This window comes from Balaenoptera physalus, assembly GCF_965194825.1.
Source record: "Balaenoptera physalus genome assembly, chromosome: 15".
Lineage (NCBI taxonomy): Eukaryota > Metazoa > Chordata > Mammalia > Artiodactyla > Balaenopteridae > Balaenoptera > Balaenoptera physalus.
Window position 1 is genome coordinate 2,621,100 of NC_138894.1, and position 24,753 is coordinate 2,645,852.

Sequence of the window (24,753 nt, forward strand, 5' to 3'; positions counted from 1 at the left end):
TCTCAACCCATGTCCAAGAAACTTGGGACTCCCACACTTGCTCGTTCCAAAACTGTGCTCCTTTCCAAGCACTCCATTCTGAGCAAAGAGATGGGTACAAAAAAATTCCCTTTTCATTTAGGTTACATACGATGTTTTGTAAAGATTCTGAATGCAATGTCACATTCACCACCAAGCTTGGATAAAGCATTAAAAATATGGGAATGACAACATATAAAATTATTTAATTTCACGTTTTAAAAATTACCCTGTAAATTTAATTCATGTTTAATAACAAAGGAGAGTATTATTTGATGCTTTTGGACAGTTGCAGTAAAAAAAGGAATTCTAGCTTCCCAAACACAACTTTTATACTTAATGTCGAACACTGAATTTTCACTTTGTCTATGAATCACAAAAAAAGAAATATTTTTTGGAAAAAGTGCTTTAGTTTGAATAATTCAGGCTGCCTTTCTTTAACTGGATCAAATGCTTAAATAATTTTTCCGCTGATCAGCTCACTCTGCTTTTGTAGACGCAGCTCCAGTTATTTCTATAATGTGACTGATGGGAAAGCATTTAAAATTCGAAAATGGATACAAACCATTACATATAAATATACACATATTTTTTTAACTCCAGAAAAGGAGCAAAATAATATTTAATGACCAACGTCAAGAAAGTTATGTAGACACCAAATGTTAAAATTAAGTCCTTCTTCCCTTTAGGATTAATTTTACTTTCTCCTTTCTTCTGCATTTTAAAATTCACTATATACGATTTATAGTGGTGATCTGTCCAGTACCTAAGACTGGTTTTTGCAAAAAAGGGCCACAGAGTAGCTCTCTTGACACTAAATCATCCTCATTAACTAACATTCAAAATCGAGTGGTTTCGTTTTTCTAATTTTACTACTATCAGGAGGTGTGGTTTGCCTCTCACTAAGCTTAATTGGTGTGTAGCTATCTCACCTTACAAATGGCTCAATCTCACTTCCAATACTAATACATAGCAAGTCAACAGATTACTTCTTTTCTCAGAAGCAAAATTTTCTAAACTTCAGATGAAGGTAAAAGTTCACTGTTGTTCCTGTCACTTTCTACTTAGTGGCCTTCTTGATTTATTGCTATAAGTTTGCCTAATAATCACGCCTTTCTTGCCATAGGTACTTTCCCCAACGCATATGGTAGTTGTATGGTAGTTTTAGACACACCCAAAGGAACCAGGGATCCTCTATCAGGACAGAATCTACTTTCCTATCATGCCGCCTGTCAAGAAATGCCACTACACAATATTTTTGTGTGTGTCTGCTTTGCCTGCACTCAGAATAATACATACCACTACTAAAAGAAAAACAAATTGCATATTCAGCGAATGTTATAATTAAGAACATGAAAGAAGGAATTATTCATCACATCAGGGAAATCAGCTGATTAATTCACTGCACCGTTCACTGGAGTGATGGGGATTTGTTCTCATAACTTCAGTGTGAGAGTTAAACTAGACTCACAGGGCATTCGCAAACAAGGTCGGGATCAAGGCTACCCAGTCTCCTTGGCTTTCTCACATCTACTTCCTTTTTCCATAATAAAGGTGAACACTCTTTTTGGCTCTCCATTCTTTGAGTGGGGTTTTATTCATGTTTGAATACTTAACACAACTACTGAGAGTCGAAGTGAAATGAGGATGAGATGCGTCCACGAGGGAGAGAGAGATGCTGCTTCAGGCGTGCTTCCTTCTGGCTTGTCTTGGATGTGTGCAATTGCACTATTATATGGATTTTTGTTCTCCTGAACGTTATTTTTTAAATATATTTTATATGCCGCAAACCACCCTTCCGGGACTAGCCTGCTATAGCGCTCCGTCTAGGAAAGCAGTGAGGATGTGTTTATTGTAAATTATCTTCAGTCCCAGACCCCTCTGGACTGGAATCCATGTTGAGGAGGGCCTCCTGATTGGTGAAAGTCGAGCTGAGAGTTATGCTCTGCCGAGGCTTCACAGGTGCAAGTTCATCTAGCTTAATATTTTCATTTCTGACCAGAATTGTCCTATCCATGTTTTCTTCACTGTGCCTTGCAACGACAGCATCAAATACATCTAATTTTGGTGGCAAGGTTCCACTTTCAAATAGGTATTTGGCTAAATAAGAGATGCAAATGTTGGATAAGAATGAGGTCACCATGGCAAGGGTTTTAAATGGGAATCTCTGATTATATATGCCACTTTTATCAATGTAATATCCAGGGTAAAAGATCAAGGGCTGCAGGTTCAGGTACGGCTCCCCGCCGGTCACTCTCAGGAAAAGGCCAGAAATGTAACCTGCCACGGCCCCATACGTGTTGGTCCCCTTGATGAAGAGCACGCAGAGCAGCTGCGGGAAGATGATGATGTATACGAGGTCGGAGCTGAGGTACCAGAGCCCGTACACCGTCTTCGTCAGCAAGGCCATGGTCATTGCAGAAGCTCCGAACACGAACACGGTGATGCGCATGACCCAGACGAGTTCCTTGTCGGAAGCCTGCAAGAAATCGCCATCGAGTCAGTTTTTCTCAGGACGTGCTGGCTCCTCTAGGAGGAGAATGAGATGCCTTCCTGGGTTTTAAAGCTGCTCTAAAGAATCCCCCTGGTTCAAAAGGCTCAGTCTATGGGTAAAACCAGCCGAAACCACAGCATGTGAAGCGAGCAATCTAGGCAGCCTCCCTGGGCGACCTTGGGAGAGGCTTCAGTGACCCGTATGCAGGAAGCAGAGCCCACTCGCGCTCTTCGCTGAATGTCAGAGGGAGACGTGAGATGCGCCCTGGGTCCTTGTAGGGGAATGATAATGCAAGGGAGGATTGCTTTACTTTTCACGTTAAGGAATAGTTTTTCACGTGGCAGTGAGAGGTTGTGGCCTGTCTTCCTCTCTTCCTGGAGGGTAACCGCCTTAGAAAACAAGTGGGACCATTTTGTTAACTATGACCTAGAAAACCTAGAGAAAGGCAAGCCTCAGTCAAGGAAGAAGGTGGAGGGGGCTCTGGGCCCCTCAGTGAGCACGATCGTGCTGCTCTGCGCCCTTGCATTCAATAAGGAAAATCAAATTGAGAGGCTGTTTTCTGACAAAGAAGGACTTGGGGTTCAAGTGAAGAGCAGGACAGGTGGGAGACCAAAACCCATGAAATAATTACTTATTATCTTCTGCCTCTGCCAGGGTTCCTGAATTTCTTATCGTATTTAGTTAAACTCAAAGTTTTTCGAAGTTATTTGAGGTTTCATTGCTTGTTCATTAGAAAGAGAAGACGTTTAAATTATTGCAATATGACTGTACCTCTTGGGAAATAGTTAAATTGATTAGTGCCCTTCAGTATTAGCGTGAATGACAACATGCATTAAAAACCTCATATACAGCATAAATAAAGTACTGAATCAAAGTAGGGTCAGGTTTTCATGCAGATTATTAATAAGCATAGAGAAACACCTACACAGTAAGTGCAAGGAGGAGAAAAAGAGCAATAACGTTATGTTGAAAAAACTGTTCTTACATTTTGTCTGAAGGAAAGCTGGTAGATGTTGCGAGCAAACATTGAACTTGCTGACAAGATGGAAGAATCTGCTGATGACATGACAGCAGCAGAAACGGCTCCAAGACCAAAGTAAGAAACGTACACAGGGCAGAGATACTTCAGGACAATCGGCAAGATCATGTCTGCCTGTTGGTTGTCCTTGGGGTCGAGAGGCCCGTATCCAGTCTGGCTCCAGTCTGTGGATAGAAACAACAAACACAACAACCGAAGAGCCATCCATTCATCCATCCATCCATCCATCCATCTGGGGTCATCCTATTTACTAGGTAGCTTTCGAAATAAAGTTGGAACCTATAAACTAGTCTAATCAGTGGGAAATCTAATTAGTCTAACAGGGCATGTTAGTTTAATTAGGTGGGAAGTCCATGTACTGGTCCAGTGAAATTGTCTCATATATTCCAGCTTCTAATGGGTTACAGTTAGTCTTATGCACAAGACCTGAACAGAATATGGTGGTGTGAAATATATATATATATATATATATAATTAAATATATATTTAATATATATTTCTCATCTTCAGTGTTACAATGGTGTTACATTGTGCACACTCATAGAAAATAAGTGTTCTTAAGCTGAAGCATATAGCGTTCCTCCAGCCATGCAGAGATGTGAGAGAACTCATACTGTTTCATTCCTCAGGTACACACATTAAGTGGATAAAGACGGCAGTGGGGCTATTCTCACCCATCCTCTTCCTGGATAGTCTTGTTATTGGAGCTTCCTCAGCATTATTCTTCTCTCAATTCTTTCTTGCATCGAATTCCACTTACTAGAAATAGGCATGATGGACCAAGGACAGTCCCCTTTTATTGAATAAAAAGTGCAAGTATGGGGCTGAAATTTTCAGGCAGTTTTTAGACTCTGTAGTAAAAGGACTTGAAACATAACTTTATCTTTGCATATATATCTTCTTTACTGTTTAGTTTTACTAGCATGTGCTGAAGAATACAACAGAAGCTTTAAATGTCCTTTAGTACAGTTCCTTTTTTATTCGTTGAACTTTAATGTCATGATTTCAGGACCAAATAGGAGTGGTTTCCCTTGGATCCTACCATTTTTCCTTCCTCCACTTTCTATTACAATTGTTCAAAGCCGTGCTTTGATGTGGCCAATGTTATAGCATTAACTGAGATGTTATGGTACCAGAAATAACAACCAAGAATTTGTATCTCATCCAAGAAAAAAAATAGGCTTTATAATTTTTTTTTTTAAGTCTGTTTTCCAACAACACACACACACTAAATGGCCAGACCTGTTTTCTGATTGTGACGTAAATGCCATCTTTTATTCTAAGGCACACAGTCACCTTTGTCAGCCACCTTTTTGAGTGTTCATCACATCATGGATGAACAACTGGAATAGAGCATGTACACTATGAACCGCGGTGGTTCTCTTCAAAATTAAATAGTCCAATCAACATCTCTATTAATTGAAAGTCAGAGTAGCCACTGAGCTTCATCCTGGGTCATCTTTACAAAACACAACAGAGCGAAAGGTAAACTTCCTTAATCTCTTTTAATTACCTCTACCTAGAGGGCGCCTTTGATTTTCGGTTAATGTGATATACTTTCATGAAATGCTCTTGAAAGTTGTATATCACGGGAACATAAGGGTCAGGAGTAATTAATAAGTGGAATCAAATTAAGGATGTGATTTAAAAAATGTTCTGGATAAAATGTAAGATAGATAGCTAGTGGGAAGCAGCTGCATCGCATGGGGAGATCAGCTCGGTGCTTTGTGACCACCTAGAGGGGTGGAATAGGGAGGGTGGAGGGAGACGCAAGAGGGAGGGGATATGGGGATATATGTATACATATAGCTGATTCACCTGTTTAAAAAAACAACAAAAACAAAGAAAAAAACCAAAAAAACAAAAACAGAAACAAAATGTTCTGGATAGAGGCTAACTGGGAGATAAGTATCTCGTAAAGGTCTTTTTTTTTTTTTTTTACCAATTTTGAGCAAGATATTCTCTAAGCGCCTTAGTGCCTTAGTTTATCTTTACCTACAAACTTACTGATTGGTTTCTCCAAGAAAGGAAACCTTTAATTAACAAACTATTGAAAACGTAAACAGAAGCCTCAAGTTCAAAGTGGTCCTTAGGTGGTCATGGTGATGGCAGGTCAACTTCTGAGTCAGTGGTTCTCAAATTTGACTCACCAAGGGGACGTTTATTATTTATTTATTTATTATTTATTAATTTAATTAATTATTTTTGGCTGCGTCAGGTCTTAGTTGCAGCACACGGGATCTTTTGTTGTGGCGCGTGGGCTTCTCTCTAGCTGTGGCACATGGGCTCCGTAGTTGTGGTGCGTGGGCTTAGTTGCCCCGCGGCATGTGGGAATCTTAGTTCCCCAACCAGGGATCGAACCCGCATCCCCTACATTGGAAGGTGGATTCTTAACCACTGGACCACCAGGAAGTCCCTGCCAAGAGGACTTTTAAAAACACCAGTCTCTGGCTCTATCTTAGCTTATTAAAATAAAATCCCCGTGGGGTAGGATAGAAATGAGTCCCTCCGCCTCCCCAGATGACGACAGTGTGCACCTTGGCTGAGAACCACTGCTGACAGGATCACAAATACACAGTTGAGAAATATACCAACACTACGGGGGGGGTGGGCGGTGCTCAAAAATGTCTTATTGGTGAGGTGTGCAATCAGTGTCTGAACTATAAGACAATTTGTTGACATATTACAAAGGTAGATATATGAACATGATGAGAAACCAATTGTGTGCGGGGAAGAGGGAAAGTGGGGGAGGGAGGGCAGCTGAGTGCTAACTGGTGACTTGGATGAAGCCTGAGTGAGGCAATTAGTGAAGCTGCAAGAGATTTACCTGTTGATGCGCCAATGGCTCCAATGAGTATGGCTGGCAGAGCCATCACCATGCACCCGAAAGCTGCCAGGAAGGACAGCACTTGAGCGTAGGTGGCTGAGGATGAAGACAGGACCCTCTGGAAGTAGGCTTGCCACGGGATTCCACCCAGCATCTGCATGGGAACCACGGGGACTCAAAATGAATTGGAGGCAAATAGCATCTATTAGGTATTTTTAAAATGAGATTTTTTTTTTTAACAATCACATTCAGAATAGTCACATGTATGGCTCTGAAGGGTAGAAAATGGTCCTACATGCCGCTTGTCTCCACTGCTGTCACTAAGTCATTGTCATAGGTTCAGTTGTGCAGAATTTCTCAAGTTCTTTTCTCTCATAATTATGTAGCACAATATTTTCTTTTGCTTAATTTATCTACTTTAAGCTGCATTATATACAACTACCCGGAAACCTTCAGTTTGTTCTTATCGGGAAGTTCTAACAACCACAAAATTATCTCAAAAAATTAAGATTCTGAAAACATGAAGTTTAATTTGATTCGAAACACCCAATGGATATTTCTGGATTCCAATCATGTGCCAGGCAGCGTAACGGTTGTCAGAGCCCAAAGATGAGTGAAAAGTGGTTTCTGCTCTTGAGGTCACTGTCCGCTGGGAGAGTCAGTACATTATGGTGTTTTCTAGACTGGGCTGTGCAGAGGCTCTGGACAATATAGAGCATCAAGAAGATACTAGAGTTTCTCTTTATATTCATTTCTACCTCGTACCTAAATGTTATATTGTTGTTTTATTAAACGATTTACACAACGTGCTAGTACAGTACATATAAGCAGTTTATAATTCCTATCCCTACCTTGGGGGTGTGCTTAACATTCTTATGGAGGATATACAATAAAAAAGTTTGGAGACACTGAACTAGCGTGTAATTTGTTGATGCTATAAAGAGGTACATATGGGAACAATAATGAGAAACAATCAATCATCTGGGGGTAACAGAGGGAGGGGAAAGGTGGGAGGAAGACAGAGGCATGGTAACCTACAGAAACAGCATTTGAGTCCCCTTAAGCATCAAGAGGGTGTCACTAGGTGGAGATGGAGAGGGAGGAGAGTTCTTGGGAAAGAACCCAATATGAAAAAGAAAAAGAAAAAAACAAAGAGGCAGCCATTAGACCACCGTGTGTTTGGTATGGGTAGAGGTCAGGGTGTGTGTGGGTGGTGAGAGAGGAGGCTGGAGAATCCTCTCACTGGCGTAGAGTCAGTGTTCAGTAAATATTTATCATGTGAGTGAGTGAATTGAGGAGGGAACTTCCCACATCACAATGTACTGAAGTTGCTTCTTTGATTGTCTGTCTCTCTCACTGGCTCCGAGTTCTGGGACATCTGTCTTGTTTATTATTGTCACATCTGTGCCAATCACATATTGGCTCCAGAACAATTTCCTTCTTATAAAAGCCATACAAGCTCAAAAGCAAAACAAACAAAACAAAACAAAGGCAAAAGAAGAAATTCTAAAATTCATAATCCCATGCCTCAAATCTGTATGCTTCCAAAACTTTTCCTTTTGTTTTGCAACCTGTAAATCAGTATATCATTGACATCTTCCATGTCGAATATTTTGTCAATAATTTCAATGACTATGTGAATTGATATATCATAATTTACATACCTGTGTCTATGGACATTTAGGTCATCCAGGTTTGTAAGTCAGGTAAAATCTGACCTCCACTGACAAACAGGAGCTCTGATGGGAAGGTAGAAATGGGCTTGGAGGAGTGGGACGTGGGTGGGCTGCCAGCGGGGACACCAGTGAGGGGCTGTCACAATAGGGCCGGGTGATCCTGGAGCTTGGTCTAGTGCTAATATAGGGATGGGGGAAGTTTAGGGTGGGACGGGGAGATGCCTGTAGGGTACCATGAGCAGGACTTGGCAAGTCATTTCCATGGCAACTGGAAGATCAGAGGCCATTGGTGAAACGTTTCAAGGCTCGCATCTACAGTTTATTTATTCACTCAGTCATTCCTCATCTATTATTTCATTTCAACTTATCTTACAATTTGAAGGATGAACATGACTTAGTCATACAATTTTTTGAGATGGGAGAAATTGTAGCAATCATTGGATATAATGCCTTATCTTGAAGATGAGTAAATCCGAGGACTAAAGTGTGGTGTAGGAGAAAGGACTTTGGGGTCTTGGTTCTCTGTTTCAGTCTGTCACTCAGACAATGGTGTGACTGATAATCAAAAAATTGCCTAGTTTTTCTAAGTCTCATCATCTCTCCCATATAACCATAAATACACCAGCCATGAAGGTAAAATTACACATACATATAATATTTAATCGCCTTCTCCATTCAATTCATAATTGTAAACCATGCCAGAAAAATTTCAGCCAATGCATTTCTTAACATTCATTGGGGAAAAAGCCCTCCTCCCCACCACTGGAAACATTAGTTTACATGTTTTCCTGTCTTCTTACCAGTAAGTTCTTCATGGGGGCAGACACATCTACTTTCAGTGTTAAAATTTAACAAAGTGCCACAGACACATAATGAAATCACAAAATATTGTGAATCTTCTAAAAAGGGAACAAACATAAACAATTTCCCCTTAATTTTGATAACAATCTATTGCTTACTTTGAAATCAAATACATTGTTTTCTTAAAATAATAACCCCTCTAGCAAAATCACAAAATCACAGAATCTCTGAGGGAGAGGTTCTCTGGTACTCTCTCTCGCTCAGTCTGTGATCTGCCTTGATTTCTTCCACGCCCACCCCTCAAGGCCACCACCTTCACCCACAGGTTCTGCACATTCCCAGCTGCCTGATCTCCCAGCCTTCTTTCTTGGCATCTGTCCTGGGTGACACCTCCCTTCCCTACGTATCTCATGCACTTAAGGCCTTATGACACCACAAATTTAATTAGAGACTGAATGATTTACTTATTTCAGAAGAAGTTGGATTTTAATGCCTTAATCCAAGATACAAAATAGAATTTTTAGATGGTGTGGCTCTCAGATTGGGGGAGGTATCCGGCAGTAGGGCATGGTGTTCAGCACAAGTGTGGACACACCACACGTAACCCCAGGGAAGTGATCGCTTTGACACTTGTCAGTGGCCCCATCCTTCTTCCAGTAGGAAGCAGTCAACCCAGAAACGGACAGGAGCGTGCATTTTAGTGTTACATATAAACACTAAAATCTTGGAAGTGCGTCTGATTTTAGGACAAGTGAGAGGGCCTTCCTCGGGTAAGAGCATCACTTACCAACAACAGAAAGCTATCGAGCCACGTGTAGACTTCAAACGGCTCAATGGTCCCCAGCCAGGGCTTCTGGTACTTGGTGTGCACGGCCGTGAACCCGATGTCAGCAACCGCAGAATGTGACAGCGCGAAGGGAACGCTGACCCACTGCAACGAGAGCGCGGGAGAGCGTGAGGCCGTGCGGCTGTCTGGGACGTGCAGGATTTAGTCTATTATTTTTTTCTCGTGGACGGCACAGCTCAGTGTTCCTCTTGTTCAGGGAAGGACCTGGAAGCATGTTCTCTGTGGGACACCGTGAAACACTGATTTAGGAGAGTTAGAGCAGCACATAGTCAGCTTTTGTGCGAATGATGCCATTTCACATTAACTACACAGCAGCCAGCAAAGACCTTGGGGAAGAAAACGTTGAATGTGAGAACTTTACATATGTTTATATGTAAACTTTCTGTGTTTTCTTAGAATTAGAAGAAGATATCCATTCCTTAAAGTGACCGAGAAGATTTGATTACAAATAATTTCTATGTCCCATGAGCAGTTTCATGGATTAACCAAAACTAATAGAAGGAAAGGTTAAGAGACAAATACAGATTAGTGTCAAGATTTAAATTTTAACTCGGAGGGAAGTTATTCAAGGACGATCCCACATGTGTTTCCATCAAATGGAGGCATGAAGGAGAGGAAGCCCTAGACCTTACTAAGACTTAACTGAGGGCACTTTTCTGTCAAAATCTCACAACGTGACTAGAGGTTTTTCATCCAATTAATCCACAGAGAAATGAAAAATTTCCAATAGTATACGACTTACTGTATATTACTCATGATGGGAAAATAGCATTTCTGTTCATTTTTGCTGAGTTAGTATAAAATAACCACATTATCTTTCACAAAAGGAGAAAGGAAGGAAAGAAGGAAGAAAAGAAGGGAGAGAGAAGGAAAGGAAGAAGGGAAGGAAGGGAGGGAGGGAGGGAGGAAGGAAGGAAGCAAGGAAAGAAGGAAGGAAGAAAAGGAAGGATGGAAGAGAGAAGGAAAGGAAGAAGGGAAGGAAGGAAGAAAGAAAGTCTGTGAATGGCCCCACTTACCAGTCCCACGAAAATGCAGAAGAGCTGAACGACATCTGTGTAGGCCACGGAGTAGAGCCCGCCCACCAGGGTGTACAGCGTGGCGATAAGGGCGGAGACGATGACGGACACGCGCACATCGGTGCTAATGATCACGCTGATAGTGGCTCCTGGAAGGATTGGATGAGAACAGCCCAGGTGAAGTCTCACATTCAGATTCTTCCGTCTCAGTAAACTGAATATGCACATTCATATCTGCATTTATATACATATATATACATATATATATATATATATATACACACACACATATGTTTAAAAATCTTCTTTCTTTCTGAAATTAGTGCTTTGCTCACTTATTTATGTGTGGACACCTGAAATTCACGATTTGTTTACAGATCCATGGCATATACTACACTGAATACTACTATAAGATCTTGCAGTAATGCCACCAACTACCTGAAACTCTGACTTTGTTGAACATATGCAGTATATTTACTCACATCCATGAGAAAACTAAGCCTTTATGATAAGCATAACCACCCATCTCCACATTTTACAGTCAGCATTCATTTGCTCTTTTGCATTAACTCTGACCTCAGCCAGCTTTTATTAGATGACACATGGTATAAGGTACCAAGGTTTGAAACAAATGCGTAGGAGAAAAGAATAAAATTGGTAACTTGTTCCTTCCAACTTTTTCAGCTTTGTGAAAGACTGCTTTTATTTTATTTGTTTGCTGGAGCATTGCAGTCTTGCCCCTGGGACACCAGTGCACCGAAGAGCCGTAGATTTTAGCATCATGTTTTAAAGTAATTTTCATCATCAAAATTGTAAACCTGCCTTAGAAGTCGATCTATGCTTTTCTGACTTTCTGACTTTGTTTACTGTGTTTGTTGGTGTCTGGATTTCCAATAGAATGTTATGGTATGCACAGCTGGACCACTGCAGTTCTTGGACTACCAGTTCAGAATTCACTTGCTGCTCTACACACCCTTTCCCTGTTCTTCTCAAAAGTGGTACAGTTTATATTTCGTATTGTTAAACGCAGCAATGATATTCCTGCCACGTTAACATACATGCAACAAATCTGTGATTTCTTTGAATCATTACTTGAAATCTTACATTCTACTATCGCTTCTCAATGGCGTGCTAATAGCATAGGCAACCCACTCGAGATGAAAAATCCATTATCTAAAGAGCAGTATATTTTGATCTAAGATAACAATACAAAATATTTTTCAAGAAATTTTTCCTTAGTGCTTTGGCTTTGGTATCAAAATTGAATTACTTTCTTGCGTAAAAACCAGTTGAGAAAAGGAAATGCCTAGTAAGGAATTAGGAGAAGGGAAAGAGGTCAATTATTTACAAGTGACTTTGGATAACTGAAACAAGTTATTATTTTTTTTCTCCTGAGATTATTTACTTCATGCTGAAACTTTAGTCGCAATTCTTTGTCATTCATCTTTGGTCTAGTTCTCTACTTTAAGAACAACATTTTAGAGTCATACCCCATGAATTATGAAAAGTCCAATTATTACCCAACCTCTTTTGAATACTGTTTAATTTCCCACCCTTTTGTGAAATTTCTATTAATCCTACACATCCAAAAGGTAGGGAGGCTGTATGTTATAGAAGAAAGATCACTAGATGGGGAGCCTAAAGATTTAGGGTCCTAGTAAATGCTGCCATTTGGATATAACTCAGTGGTTTTAAAGAAGTCACCTACTTTTGTACCACTATTAAGGTTGGGATAAATTTTTTCTCTAAATATTTTCTAAATCACCCCATCATTTGTAGTGAGTAAAATCAAAGTTATACTTCCAGATCTGTTGTGAAATATTAATTTACTCATGCAGCCGTAAAACTAAATATACTGCAAATAAAGTTATAAAAGTTATCTGAATTGAGCCATTAAAAGTGTAAATATACATTTCTTTAAGAAGCTGTAAGGGTGTTGTCTGTTTATACCAAGAAGATAGTTTAAGATACTCCTAAGCTTTAGTGGTGAGCTCTGCTCATTCATACATATTCACTGTAAGGTGGTAAAAGATCTTGTCCCAAGTTATTTCTAATAAACACTAACTTTGAATTATGTCCAACTATTATTTTTGAAGAAAATAGAGGTGTTAATTTAAAATTCACACACATTCTTTTTACCAGAGCATATATTTCAAGAACAGCAGTAATATCTTCATAAATGTTGTTTGATATGTGTGTGTGTAGAGAGACATTAATATATTTTACATATATGTTGACATGCACCCACAGATGTAGACACATATATTTACAAAAATAACTAATTGCAGCAAAGTTGAGTTTAGCTATTAAATTTCCAAAATACTTTAGAAATAATAGATTATTCATTTTATTCTCCCTTCAGGGGTCTGTTATATAAATTGATCTTTGTTCAGTGAGAGTGAACATTTTGTATTCTGTTAGATATTCAGCCCACTCCTTTTTTGATATCTCAGCAGGCAGTTTGTTCTCAAAGCCAACATTTTCTGGCGTTGAAACCAGTGACAAATAAACTACCGTTGCTTCTTAGCTAGTGAGAGCAAGGTGGGAAGGGGGCTGTGCTTTTATATAAAATTTCATTAGGATATGGCAGTGGTGGTTGTGCAGTATGATTACTTAGTGCCAGGAAAGTGCAACATTTTCACTGAGTTATTACAGCTTTTTTAAAACTATCAAGTTCTCTTCTTTTCTACACCAAGTCATTCCTTCATTTTACAGTTGGAGACCAGGAAAATAAGATAGGATTATACAAGAGTCTAGAGAGACAGGAATGAAGAGTGGTGTAAACTAATATCTGATATTACAGAGACCAGATCTGATGATAATACTGAGACCAGAAGACTAGCTTGTAGTCTAATATGCAACAGAGAAGGAAATTCATCTTATCTGACTTTTGTTTTGTCCACTTAAAGCCTGACTGTAGACATAAGCCCATTGTTCCCATTTGTAAGAGGAGATGGAGAGTAACGTGCGTGTCCTGGGTGTCACACATGCACACGGCTCACTGAGGAAGGACAAGGAACGTCCAGCTCTGCTGGTCTTTAGGAAGGAACTGAACACTCAGTAGGATGGTGTAGATTTCTCCTTGATGAGCAGGGAGGTACTGAGCCTGAAGGTCTCCCACTGAAACCTCTCAATTTCTAGGTTGTATCAGTGGGCTGAGAATCCAAGCACCAAAGACAGGCTGTCCTCAGCACTGATGGATCTTGATAGTAAGTTAGACCCCAAAGAGTCTAAGTCCATTTTCCAAATCCCTGAATATGTCTACAACCCAACAGTCTAGGATGCAATGGGATTACACTGAGAAAGGAAGGACTGTTGTTTTCCTTTTTCTCTTTTGAAGAACATGTAGCTATAGGTGATTCATTCATTCATTCACTTGTGATAGGACTGTAAGTGTTAATAAGACACAGGTCCTGCCTTCAAGAAATTGATAGTTCTTTTTGTGAGGCTGGAAACTGGGAAATAGATAATATTGCGAAATAGATAATTCTGTTTCCATTGGATTTATCACTTTGTGTGCACATAATCATACAAAGTGATAAATCCAATGGAAACAGAATTCCTGGTGCCTCAGGAAGCCCATAGGAAAGGCATCCAGCAGGTTCAAGATGACTGCCCTGAGGAAGTGACATCTCTAGCAGATCTGAAGACACTACCTGGTTGGCTAGAAAGGAGAGAGGGGCGTGAGTCCTAAGCAGAGGGCAGTGTGCTTGCAAAGTGTCAGAACTGCCATTCTGGAGGAAGGGAGAAGGAAGAGCCCAAGTCATAAGAAGCCTTCCTAGCCTGGTTCAAAGGTCCGGTTTTAAGCAGGAAAGGGACGTGATCAGATTCGATCTTATGGGAGAAAAGCAGGGGGGTGGTGGCATTAATCCAGGTGCTGGAGGTCGGGGGTGGCCTGGCCTGTGGCTGAAGAAAGTAAAGCCGTGTATCTGATGCTCATTCAACCAGAGATGCGCACAGAACGATGTTCTTTGGTCCTTACCTAAGGCAGAGAAAATGGCCGCAGCCCAGAACATTTCCCCCATCAGTGCGGGAATGAACAGGAGCCCTCCCATGCGCTTTCCATAGATCTGCTGAAAGGGGTCTAACATGGTCACGTATCCCTTGGAACGCATGGGTTTGGCAAAGAACAGACCACCTAAAAGACATTAAAGCAAGCGTTAATGAGAAAATGGAAAATCCCTAATACAATAGTCTTTGCCAACCTTTTACTATATATAATTTCTGAAGGGAAATGAATTTTTTAGAACACTTATACGTGTTGAGGAACCTGTCTGCAAAATCCAGTGAGTACAGGACCAAGAAATATATAGCAACAAAGTGGAAATTTCTTAATACAATTGTCATTGCTTGCATCCAAGGCCACACATGGCATGGAAGAGGCGTGTGGATTGAAAAACGTGGACCAGCACTGCACTCCGTAAAATGTCTTCATGTATTTGTGTCACCCAGCAGGGCATTCAGATATTTGATTAAGCACAAGATCCAACAAAAGTATTCTAAGTGCAAAAGAAATTTAGGAACTCTCTATTATATAATATTCTTGACCTTTTATTAGTCTGATTTACAAAATGAAATGCAGGTACAATTCAAGTTGGTTCATTTTTAATGATATGTCCGCACTATTTTGGAAAGGAAAAAACATCATTATGTTAAGAAATTCACTGTTTTGATAGCAAAACAGTCAAGGGAATTTTTAAAAACATATTCCACAATCAAGAGATCCAATCACCTAGACATTAGTGTTACCACTTTCTGATAACAGCTACTTAGGGATTTCTGGTAGCATTTCCCGCAATAGTTATTCACATCGTTTGACTTATTTCACTTGTTATTTATATTCCTGATCTTTATGCTTTACTGACTGAGTCACTCAGGTGTAAACTTTTGCTTACCTAAAACCAGACTAAGGGAATATCCAATTGGTGCCTGAGCCCACGCTAGACCGTAATCTGGAACATATACGGCTTCGGCTGTCCCATTGATGTAACCTCCTCCGACCCAGGTGGCTGAAACAGAATGAGAAGCGAGGGGAAGACGTGTCATACCTGTCATTCCTGAGACCTGCTCCGCCCCACACGGCGGCCCTGAGCATCAAGTGGCTGGTGAAGCAGCCACCGGAGACGTGGCTTGTCTGAAGTGTTGGAAGAATGCAAAAGGCACATCGGATTTCAAAGACGTAGCATGGAAAAATAAATGTAAGGGCTCTCATTTTTTTTTTTTTTGTAATGGTTACATGGCAAAAGTAAAACATTTTCAATGTACTGCATTAAGCAATTCTATTATTTACATTAATTCACCTACTTTTTTATGTTTTTTTAAAGTGATATGTAGAAGATTTCAGATTATATTTGTGGCTTACATCATATTGCCATTGAACAGTGTTGCCCCAGATATTTTCTAAATCCATTGTCATCAACATTTTAAAATGATATTATTATATCATAAAGTCTGAGATCATATACAATATGTAATACTATATGACTACTTCTCAATAATACTACGACTTTTCCCCCAGCCTCCATAACATGGGGTCAAGGGTCTTCATTTCAAAGGCCTTTTGTTTTAATTGTATTGATCTTTTCTCATTGATCATGACTGTTTTCTTCAAGGAGTGGGAGGGGTGTGTGTGTGTGCGTGTGCATTTGTGGTTGTGTGTGTGCTTTTCACCAATAGAGTCACTCTGTAAGCATGCTGGGTGCATAGGATTTTGGCAAGTCTATTCTGAATTATAAGGAAGTTGTACTCACTCCCTTACACTGTTAAGGGAATGGAGGGAGGTGGGTGCCAGGTGCCCTAAAGTGAGCTTAAATTACCTTTTCCTTCTCTGTCTTCCCAAGCACCCAACCTACACTTAGGGCTAGATCAGCCTTCAGGAGAATTTACAACATTGGCTGCATGCCCATTTGCAATTCTTTGTTCTGCTCTGGGTCTTTCAGTGAGATGCTTGATATTTCATAAAGAATAATAAGAAATATGTCTTCTTCAGATGTTATTTAATAACATTTCTGTAGCATAATAGGTGAAGAAGGGCTATGGAACCAAAGAAAAGACATTTTGATTAAACAAGTTTGGGCCAAGAATGCTCTATAAACTCTATCTTTTTCTCTGAGAAGACACTAGACTAGTTGATTCTTGCTGAAAAGCCAAAGTTAATGGAACACTCAGATCTTTGCAGTTTATATCCTTTTAAGAGTATAGTCAAAATATTTAAAATAATCCCTAGGTAGAATTTGTGTAAAATTATGAGGAACATAGGCTGGCATGAAGCTTATCAAATATGAGACTGAATTCTGGGCTGTATCATGCAATGGGGAATAAAATTTGACTCTGAAAAATTCCCTGAAACTTCACGGTTAGAATGTAAGTAGAATAAATAATATGTATATGAAACTGCCAAAGACAAGTGTTTCTATTGTGTTTCTTGCCAAAATTTATCTGGCGTTTAATCCAAATCCAAAGCAAAGAAGAGAGAACGTTCAAGGGTTAATCCTATTTTTAAAAGTCAACGTGAAAAGACCTTCCTGCAAAGGAATTTTAAGTACATTTAAATGGAGAGTTTATATACAAAATCCTCAAGTGGACAAATGCGTGTTTAGCAGCCGTCCCATCTTCAAGGCAGCTTTTCCATGGTGTTGATAAATAGCAAATGCTATGATGTGCTTTTCTCATCCTAAACCCTGCTGAAATTTTAAAGACTCCCCCCACCCCTCACTGGGCGAGTAACTAGGACCTGGAGCAACGGATTCTCACAGGCACAGCCCCTGAGACCTCACCTTCCGCCTGGCACCTGGGACCCTTGACTCCACACCAGCAATGTTTTGCTGCATTAAGTAAATATCTGATGGTCTTACAAGCACAACACTTATTAGTGATCATTTTTCATTGTGTAGGTCTCCTCTCCATTTCCAGAAAGAAAACTGGCGCCTGAATGATTGCAAATATTATAATATAGAAGGGCAGACTTGGTTACTTATTATGACTAAAGCCCCTCCATTTTTATCCATCTGGTCCTTTGCATGTTTGTATATTTCATGTCAGATTCATGAGTGAGAACAAGAATTCTTTTACATTGTATGCATTTTTATTTTCAATCTTTATTCTTTATCGAATAATACAATCAATGAATCTGACAAGGTTTAGATAATATGGTTCAGATTTTAATTGAATTATGATATTGATCAAGGCTCTTTTCAGTTCTGAGAGATTTAAAAAAAGTCTTTAAAAGCTGAGCTCGAGCATGACACTTTATAAGAAATATCATAATTCAAATTTTTTCTATACATTTTAATAGCCTATTAGATTAAAAATCACTCTAAATGATAAAAGATAAATTCTGAAATATTATCTTTATGGACATAATAAATGTACTACTAAATTATAGTAATAGAACCTTATCATAATTTACAATGAACAAAATACTTTGGTATACAACAGCTCATTTATTCTTTTCAACAGTTTGAGTGAAATCAAAAACTTCTGTCCTTCTATTTTGCTTTTCTTCTTATTTTCTTTGTCATAGGAGAAATCTGAAGGAAATATAATTACAATGCTTTAATGCAGTTCAGATACGGTATCATATGTGGATCTTTAGAGGAAAGAATAAATGTTTGTGCTCTAATGAAAACTGAAAATGAAGGTATGAAGGTGTGTATTCATCAGCAGTTGGATACTAAGAGAAAAAACAAGAAAATCTACATGAAAGTTTCAGTAAACATCTGCAGGTGGTAGGTAAGCGGGTGATTTTTATTCTTCATGTTTCTGTATTTTTCTAACTTTGTATGTTGTGCATCACAGAAAATATTTTGCAAAACACATTTTTTTTCTGCATATGTGTGTATGTAGAAAAAATTAGAAACACAGGGTAAAAAAGAGCTCTTTTCACCCTGGGTATCTTCACGAAGAAGTGGGCAGAGACCTGTGGAGGGCTGGGTGTGGTCACTGCAGGGGCCCTGGCATGGCTGCCAGACCTGGGTGTGGACCTGGCTCTGGTCCTTACTAACCACGGGAGTCTGGGTCCTGACGTAACCAGAGCCCTTCCATAGTGATGTCATGAAGATTGAATGAAACCATGTACAGCTGGCGAAGAGTTAAACAAACAAAATGTGAATATCTGAAAGGTAGAATCGACTGTGCATCAGTTATTCTACAACATTATAGGTTTCAGATGGCCAAACAGGGATGCAGTCTTCCCAGACTGGTTTGGAAAACTTTGTGATAAACAGGGTGAATCAATTTTAACTAGCACTTCGGGAATGAAATTTGACATCATTTCGATATGATTTGCAATGGGATATTTTTCCACTGAGTACTCCACTCATATTAATCCACTGAGAATTCCTGTTAGTATGGATTATGTCGCTAACATTGAAGAATTTACTAAGAGTCTAAAATGAAATGTGTGTTGTTAGTGGATACGTATCAGGTGATATTACAGATATAATTTTAAATTGTTGTTTTTCAATATTATTTTCAACAACCGAGAAGAACACAAAAGAAAAACAAGCCACCACTTAATCAGAACCACCTCTGGGCAAAGGAGGAAACACTGCTCCTAGAATAGAGAGGCTTGAATGGGCAAGAGCTGCAGCTGGGAACCGAGGGGTTCCTACTAGGACACACCCTGGCTTTTTTCGTTTCATATCAATGTTCCTGGGAATGTTTTTCTCAGAGCTGTGGATTCATAACATGTGATCGTCTTCCTGTGAGTAAATTATTTCATTACATGGGAGAATAAGGTTTCAAAACAGGACATCCATCAATTTGGAATTGGGTTGCCCCCACGTTGATTTATTCAGTTTTAACTAGTTAGTTAAAATCACTAGTTAGTGTCCATTGACTAGTTAGTATTCATTAAGACAACTCGAAGTCACAACTTCATGCCTGTCTTCGTGAACAGGAGAGGATGCTGCTTGTATCACATGAATGAACAGAAACACAACTTGTAAGGCTAAGGCACTTCTGCATGTTCCTCCACCTCTTTGTTTTTACTGCTTCCACCGGCTAAACAGCCCAGATAGCCCAGATTTGTTTCACTGATATTCTGTCCAGTAATTGATTATAAAATCATTAGTTCCAGCGCTACTGAGTTGAAACCATTTTAGTTTTGTTCTAAATAAATGTAAAAAATTATTTTTTCAATATATAAGTAGTGAACACAGAGAATCCCCCAAGGACAAAGAACAAGATTTGCTTTGTCCCTGGAGCAGCAAGGGTGGGATGGCTGCAGGGGTGGGCGCGTCGGAACCCACCTGTCATGGTGAATCCGCCCACCAGCAGCCCGATGTCGCGGCCACCCACAATGATGGCCTCGCTGCGCTCCCCCGAGCTGCCGCTGTTCTTGGTTCTCCACGCAGCCCATATTCCAACCAGCAATATGAGAAGGTAGAACGCCACGATGGCTATCAGCCCTTCCACCTGGAAAGTGCTGGCTCCTGACATCCTGTGCCACTTTAAAGAAGAAGTACATTGAAATCGCAAGTTCACCTGTGGTTCCAACAAGTGTCCTTTCCATCACTCTATTTCTATTCAACAACTGAACCTTGTTTTGGGTTTTCAGGAAACAGAAGAAATTGGAGATGTTGTTTAAGGAATAATCATTTTGTGTTAAATAAATTCTTGCAATGTAAAATTAACCTTGTCTTGTGTTTTAACTCAGTAACAGTCAAGAAATCACTTACAGTGTGTCTGTATTTGCTTTTTGGAACTATGTACTTATTCAATCTAGAATTTCTCAGTAGTGTAAGTGTATCATAAAAGATTACTCTGAGAATTGACCCATATTCATTCATTCATTATCCTACCCCTCCTTTCAAACAACTTAAGGGAGTTGTTCCAGAAGTAATGTGACATGCAAATATCTGGGGGGAAAAAAACAACTTTAGGGAAATCCATTTCAAAACCACACGGCCTCCAGTTTTCAACAAGTGAAGTGCCCGAGGTTTAAGTTACTGCAGCCACTGAAGAGTTGCGTTGTTTAAAGGGTCTCCCTCCCGATCAACTGTCCCCATCCACTGTCTTCTGTTCCTTCGATCTGTCCTCCACCCCCTTAATGGCACATACAAGAAAACGATTTAAAGTACAGAAATGCCTAAAACATAATGGAGCGTCAGAGGCACTAAAACCAAGACGCTTGGAAGAGACATGCCAAGTTCTAACGCCTTTACTTTCTGGAATTCTCTTGTTCTCTCTTATTTCCCCGCGTGACCGCGTCTATTCATGCTCCCCAATTTACACAAACAAGTTTCTGGGGGAAAACTCAGATATCTGCGCACGCAGGTGAGTGACAGACCTTGGGCGAAAGAACCAGCCCCCCTGGGGTTCTGGGGAGGCGAAGGGAGCCCCGGCGGCGGGTGGGGAGGTGGGGTGGGTTTTGCCTTTGTAGCCAGAGCAGGGAAGGGCCGCTGCCCCTCCTGCGCCCCCGGTGTCCCTCCTGCGCCCCGCTGCCCCTCCTGCGCCCCAGTGTCCCTCCTGCGCTCCCGGTGTCCCCGCGTCTCCGGCGCCTCTCCTGCGCCCCGACTTCACAGCCGCTCGCACCCGCACCCGAGGACCCCGACTGCGGGACCCGCCCCGCCGGGCGTGCCCGCGGGAGGCTCAGAGCCGCGTCGGAGGGCTCGCCCGACGCGCTCCTACCTGGAGAGGTCGCCGCGCAGGGAAGCGCTCCGCGGGTCCCGGCTCCTCTCGGGAACCGTGGAGGCCGAGGCTGCACGGGACACGGGAGGGGTGGTCAGGGGCGCAGGGCGGCAGGGCCAGGAGGGTCAGGCTCCGGGGACTCCGCACCCCGGGTCTCCCGGAACGCGGCGCGCGCGGAGCTGACAGGTGTGGGCGCGGCGAAGTGGCGATCGATCCAGTATTGGCCACAGACCCCTTTATAAGGGCGGCAGGCGGGCGATCGTCAGAGCCGGGGAGGCGGACGTCAGAGGAAAGTGCCCCGCGAGCCGGCGGGCGTGGGGCGCAGGGGACGCGCCGGAGCCACCAGGCCGGGCTGGGCTCTGGGCTCCCGGCCAGCGGCCCGGCGGGGTCCCGGCCTGACGCCACGGGCGCGGCGCTGCCACTCCCGCTCCCCTCCTCCTGGAAGCAGGGCGTGATTCCCCGGGGTCATTTCCAGTGCCTACTTCCCACGACTCTGGTTGGAAGCAGGGAATGGGGAGACGGGGAGGGTCTCAGGAAGTTGTTTTCAGGTGCAGCCGCTGGAGGTGCAGCAGAGAGGAGGGGCCGAGGGGTTTTGTTTCCGCAGACTTTTTCGGGAATGGTTTCTTGAGGGGCCTCTCACCGGTACTCAGGGGCTGCCTCCCTCCCGGGCCTCTGGTGGAGGCCGATTCTGGCTTCCCTGCAAGGTGTTCTCTGGAGGAGATATCTTGGGAAGATTTCGAGAGTCATTTTTAAATTCATACCCTTTCCTCTTAAAAATGGGATCAAAATGAAAGACTGTAGGAGTCCTGCAAAACAGCAATGAAGGTAGCAGGTAAGCCAGACAAGGTTGAGCCAACAAGGTTGCTTGCCCACCAAAGTACGCTATTCCAGTGCTGCAAAATTTTGCTATATACGTTTTAAATATCTATCTACACCTAGACATCTATATCTGACACCTACCTTATATATCCATGGGTATAGTTGCATATCTGTAGCTATATTTACATCTAGCTATATTTGTGTATCTATATAGATAGATACAGGTATCTGTGTGTATTTCTGTAAGTGTGTGAGTGTAGGGGATGGAGAGAGAGAGAGAGAGAGAGAGAGCGAGAGAGAGAGCGTGAGCATGCCATAGAGCCACAGCCCCTCTGGCCGCTCTCTCACTCGGTCCCATATTCCACCAGCTGTGTCAGTGAATTAAACAGTGATACATAAAAATCTAGTAAAAGATCGAATAAATAAGAGTGTTCCTTAGCTACTGTCCACCTCTCTCTGTGCAAGATTTCAGATCGTCCCCCATTTTCTTACACTGGATTTGGAAGTGAACCTTCACACTTATCTCGTTTTCTTTGTTCTCTGTATATACAATGACAGCATCCAACCACCTTGGCTGAGATAAAGCCTACGGAGGCCAAACAATTCAGATAGAGGAGAAGGGCCTGTGTGTGATTATTTTGTCTGGTTTGTATGATTAGCTCACAGCTTTTCTGGAAAACAGTTGCATAGCCTGTCAATATAACTCCATTTTTACATTTTTACATTTACATTAATTTAAGCAATTTTAAGAAACTGATAGAGGGAAGACAGAGGTGGAATTTCATATAATTACTCAAGTGCTTTTAGCAGCGATTCATTCATTCACTCATTCATTCATTTTGTTTTTGACAGTTATAACTCAGTTTCTGCTTCTGGACATTGGCCACAGGTTAACTTCGGTCTTTCTTACTAGAATATACTTCAGGTGATGACGGCAGAAAGCGTGTGACTGTAGCAGGCCCGGCATGGGCAATGGCGGTGTATGAAGTAGTGTCCACTGCTAAGGTCAGGAGGTAGACTCAGATCCAGGGAGGGACGAAATAAGAGGCTGTCCTCAGAGAAATAGCACCAGGGCTTTAAGGTATAAGCGTCGGAATGCAGCCAGAATGTGGGCTGTCCGTGGGGCCCACCTAATCCACTTTAAGAAGCCGGACTGGCCAGAGTCCAGATTCAGTGCCAGATCTGGGAGGTACAGTGACCTTGAAGGCGGCCAAACAAATCCTGACCTGGCAGAGGGGCTGTCCTTTATGACAAAGAGCACCAGTTGAAAGTAACAACAGCTGACGTACTGAGTCTACTTCTGGGGAGACATTTGCTCATTTGCCGCGTCCTTTGGGCTCCTCCGCCTGATCTCAGGATGACGCTGCTTGTGAATTCCTGCTGCAGGACGTGCTCTCCCTGACACCCATTCCTCTTTTGCCTTCAATATGCATCTCTCTGTCCATGCTCCAGAGAACGCGTGATCATGCGTGCGGTTAGAGAAATTCATGTCAGTGGAAGATCAGTTGCAGCTCTGGTGGATAGAAAAGCAGGGATTGCCTTTCCAAATCATTCACTTACTTCATAGACATTTCCTAAGTGTCTTTTATGTTCCAAGCCCTGTCCTGAGTACAGAGAAGCATGCAGACTGTTATATAGCCTCTGCTCTTAGGCAATTTATCATTAGTGAAAGGAAAGAAGGAAACAAGCAAAAGCTGTCCTCCAGTATATTCTCATAAACACTGCGAAAGACGTATCATCTATACACACGGATTTCAGGGAAAACACAAACAAAAGGCCTTAAACAGAATAGGGTATTCTCCCTGGAGGGGGGGAGCATTCATTCCACAAACACATGGTGAGTACCCACTATGCACCAGGAATTCTGATCCCTGGTAGGTATATAGTCAAGGGACTTGAAGGAAGACAGCCCTGTCCTCAACGGGCTTACAGTCTGCGGCCTTGCTACTCAAAGTGTGGTCCTCAAAGCAATGTCACCAGCATCACCTTTTCTTTTTTAATAACATTGGTCATTTGAGAAAGACATCACTTGGCTTATACATACTGAACCTGACTCAGATAGGAATGAAAATGCACAGTGAGATTTTTGGGCATCCATTTTCCTTAAGCCATTGTCCTTCATCATGTCTTCCTTTCCTCATACAATTTCTACTTGAACCTTTCACAGTTTTTAGTTGATTGCATTCAGCTTCAATTGCAAGTTTGGCCTGTCATTTCCAAACCAGGGTGATGATCAGAATCACAGAGCTTTAAAAATTTCAGACCCTAGGACCCCACCACAAGAATTCTGGTTCAGGAAATCTTGGGTAAGAGTTGAAATCTTTTTTTAATAGGCTTTCTCTCTTTTTTTCTTTTCTTCTCTTTTTTTAGAAGTAGTTTTCGTTTCACAGCAAAATTGAAGAAGAAAGTATTTCTGAAATACTCCCTCTGCCCCGACGCAGGCACAGCCCCCGCCATCATCAACACCCCACCAGATGGTACACTTGTTGCAGAGGATGAACCTATATGGGCACAGCGTCAGCCAGAGCCCATTGTTCACCTCAGGGTTCACTCTTGGTGTTGTACAATCTGTGGGTTTGGACAC

General features: G+C 41.6%; 1 protein-coding gene and 1 long non-coding RNA gene across 7 annotated transcripts in view; one reads left to right on the forward strand and one right to left on the reverse strand.

Annotated features, from left to right (window-relative positions):
• LOC309643647 overlaps positions 1 to 20,163 on the forward strand; it is a 245,578-nt gene extending 225,415 nt beyond the window's left edge. For 4 of the 6 annotated variants that reach the window (XR_014253928.1, XR_014253929.1, XR_014253932.1 and 1 more), the window contains 2 exons: positions 15,724 to 19,422; positions 20,075 to 20,163. This is a non-coding gene — a long non-coding RNA (uncharacterized lncRNA). The remainder of the gene's footprint in view (positions 1 to 15,723; positions 19,423 to 20,074) is intronic. The other 2 variants (XR_014253930.1, XR_014253931.1) reach the window with 2 other exon arrangements.
• On the reverse strand, positions 1,479 to 14,856 carry SLC5A7 (solute carrier family 5 member 7). Its single transcript, XM_082426524.1, has 6 exons — positions 14,701 to 14,856; positions 10,719 to 10,867; positions 9,643 to 9,786; positions 6,379 to 6,532; positions 3,498 to 3,715; positions 1,479 to 2,497 (listed from the first exon to the last, which is right to left on the reverse strand). The coding sequence occupies exons 1-6, from the start codon at positions 14,831 to 14,833 to the stop codon at positions 1,868 to 1,870; spliced, it is 1,428 nt and encodes a 475-aa protein (XP_082282650.1). The 5' UTR covers positions 14,834 to 14,856; the 3' UTR covers positions 1,479 to 1,867.
• Positions 20,164 to 24,753: the final 4,590 nt, after the last annotated feature.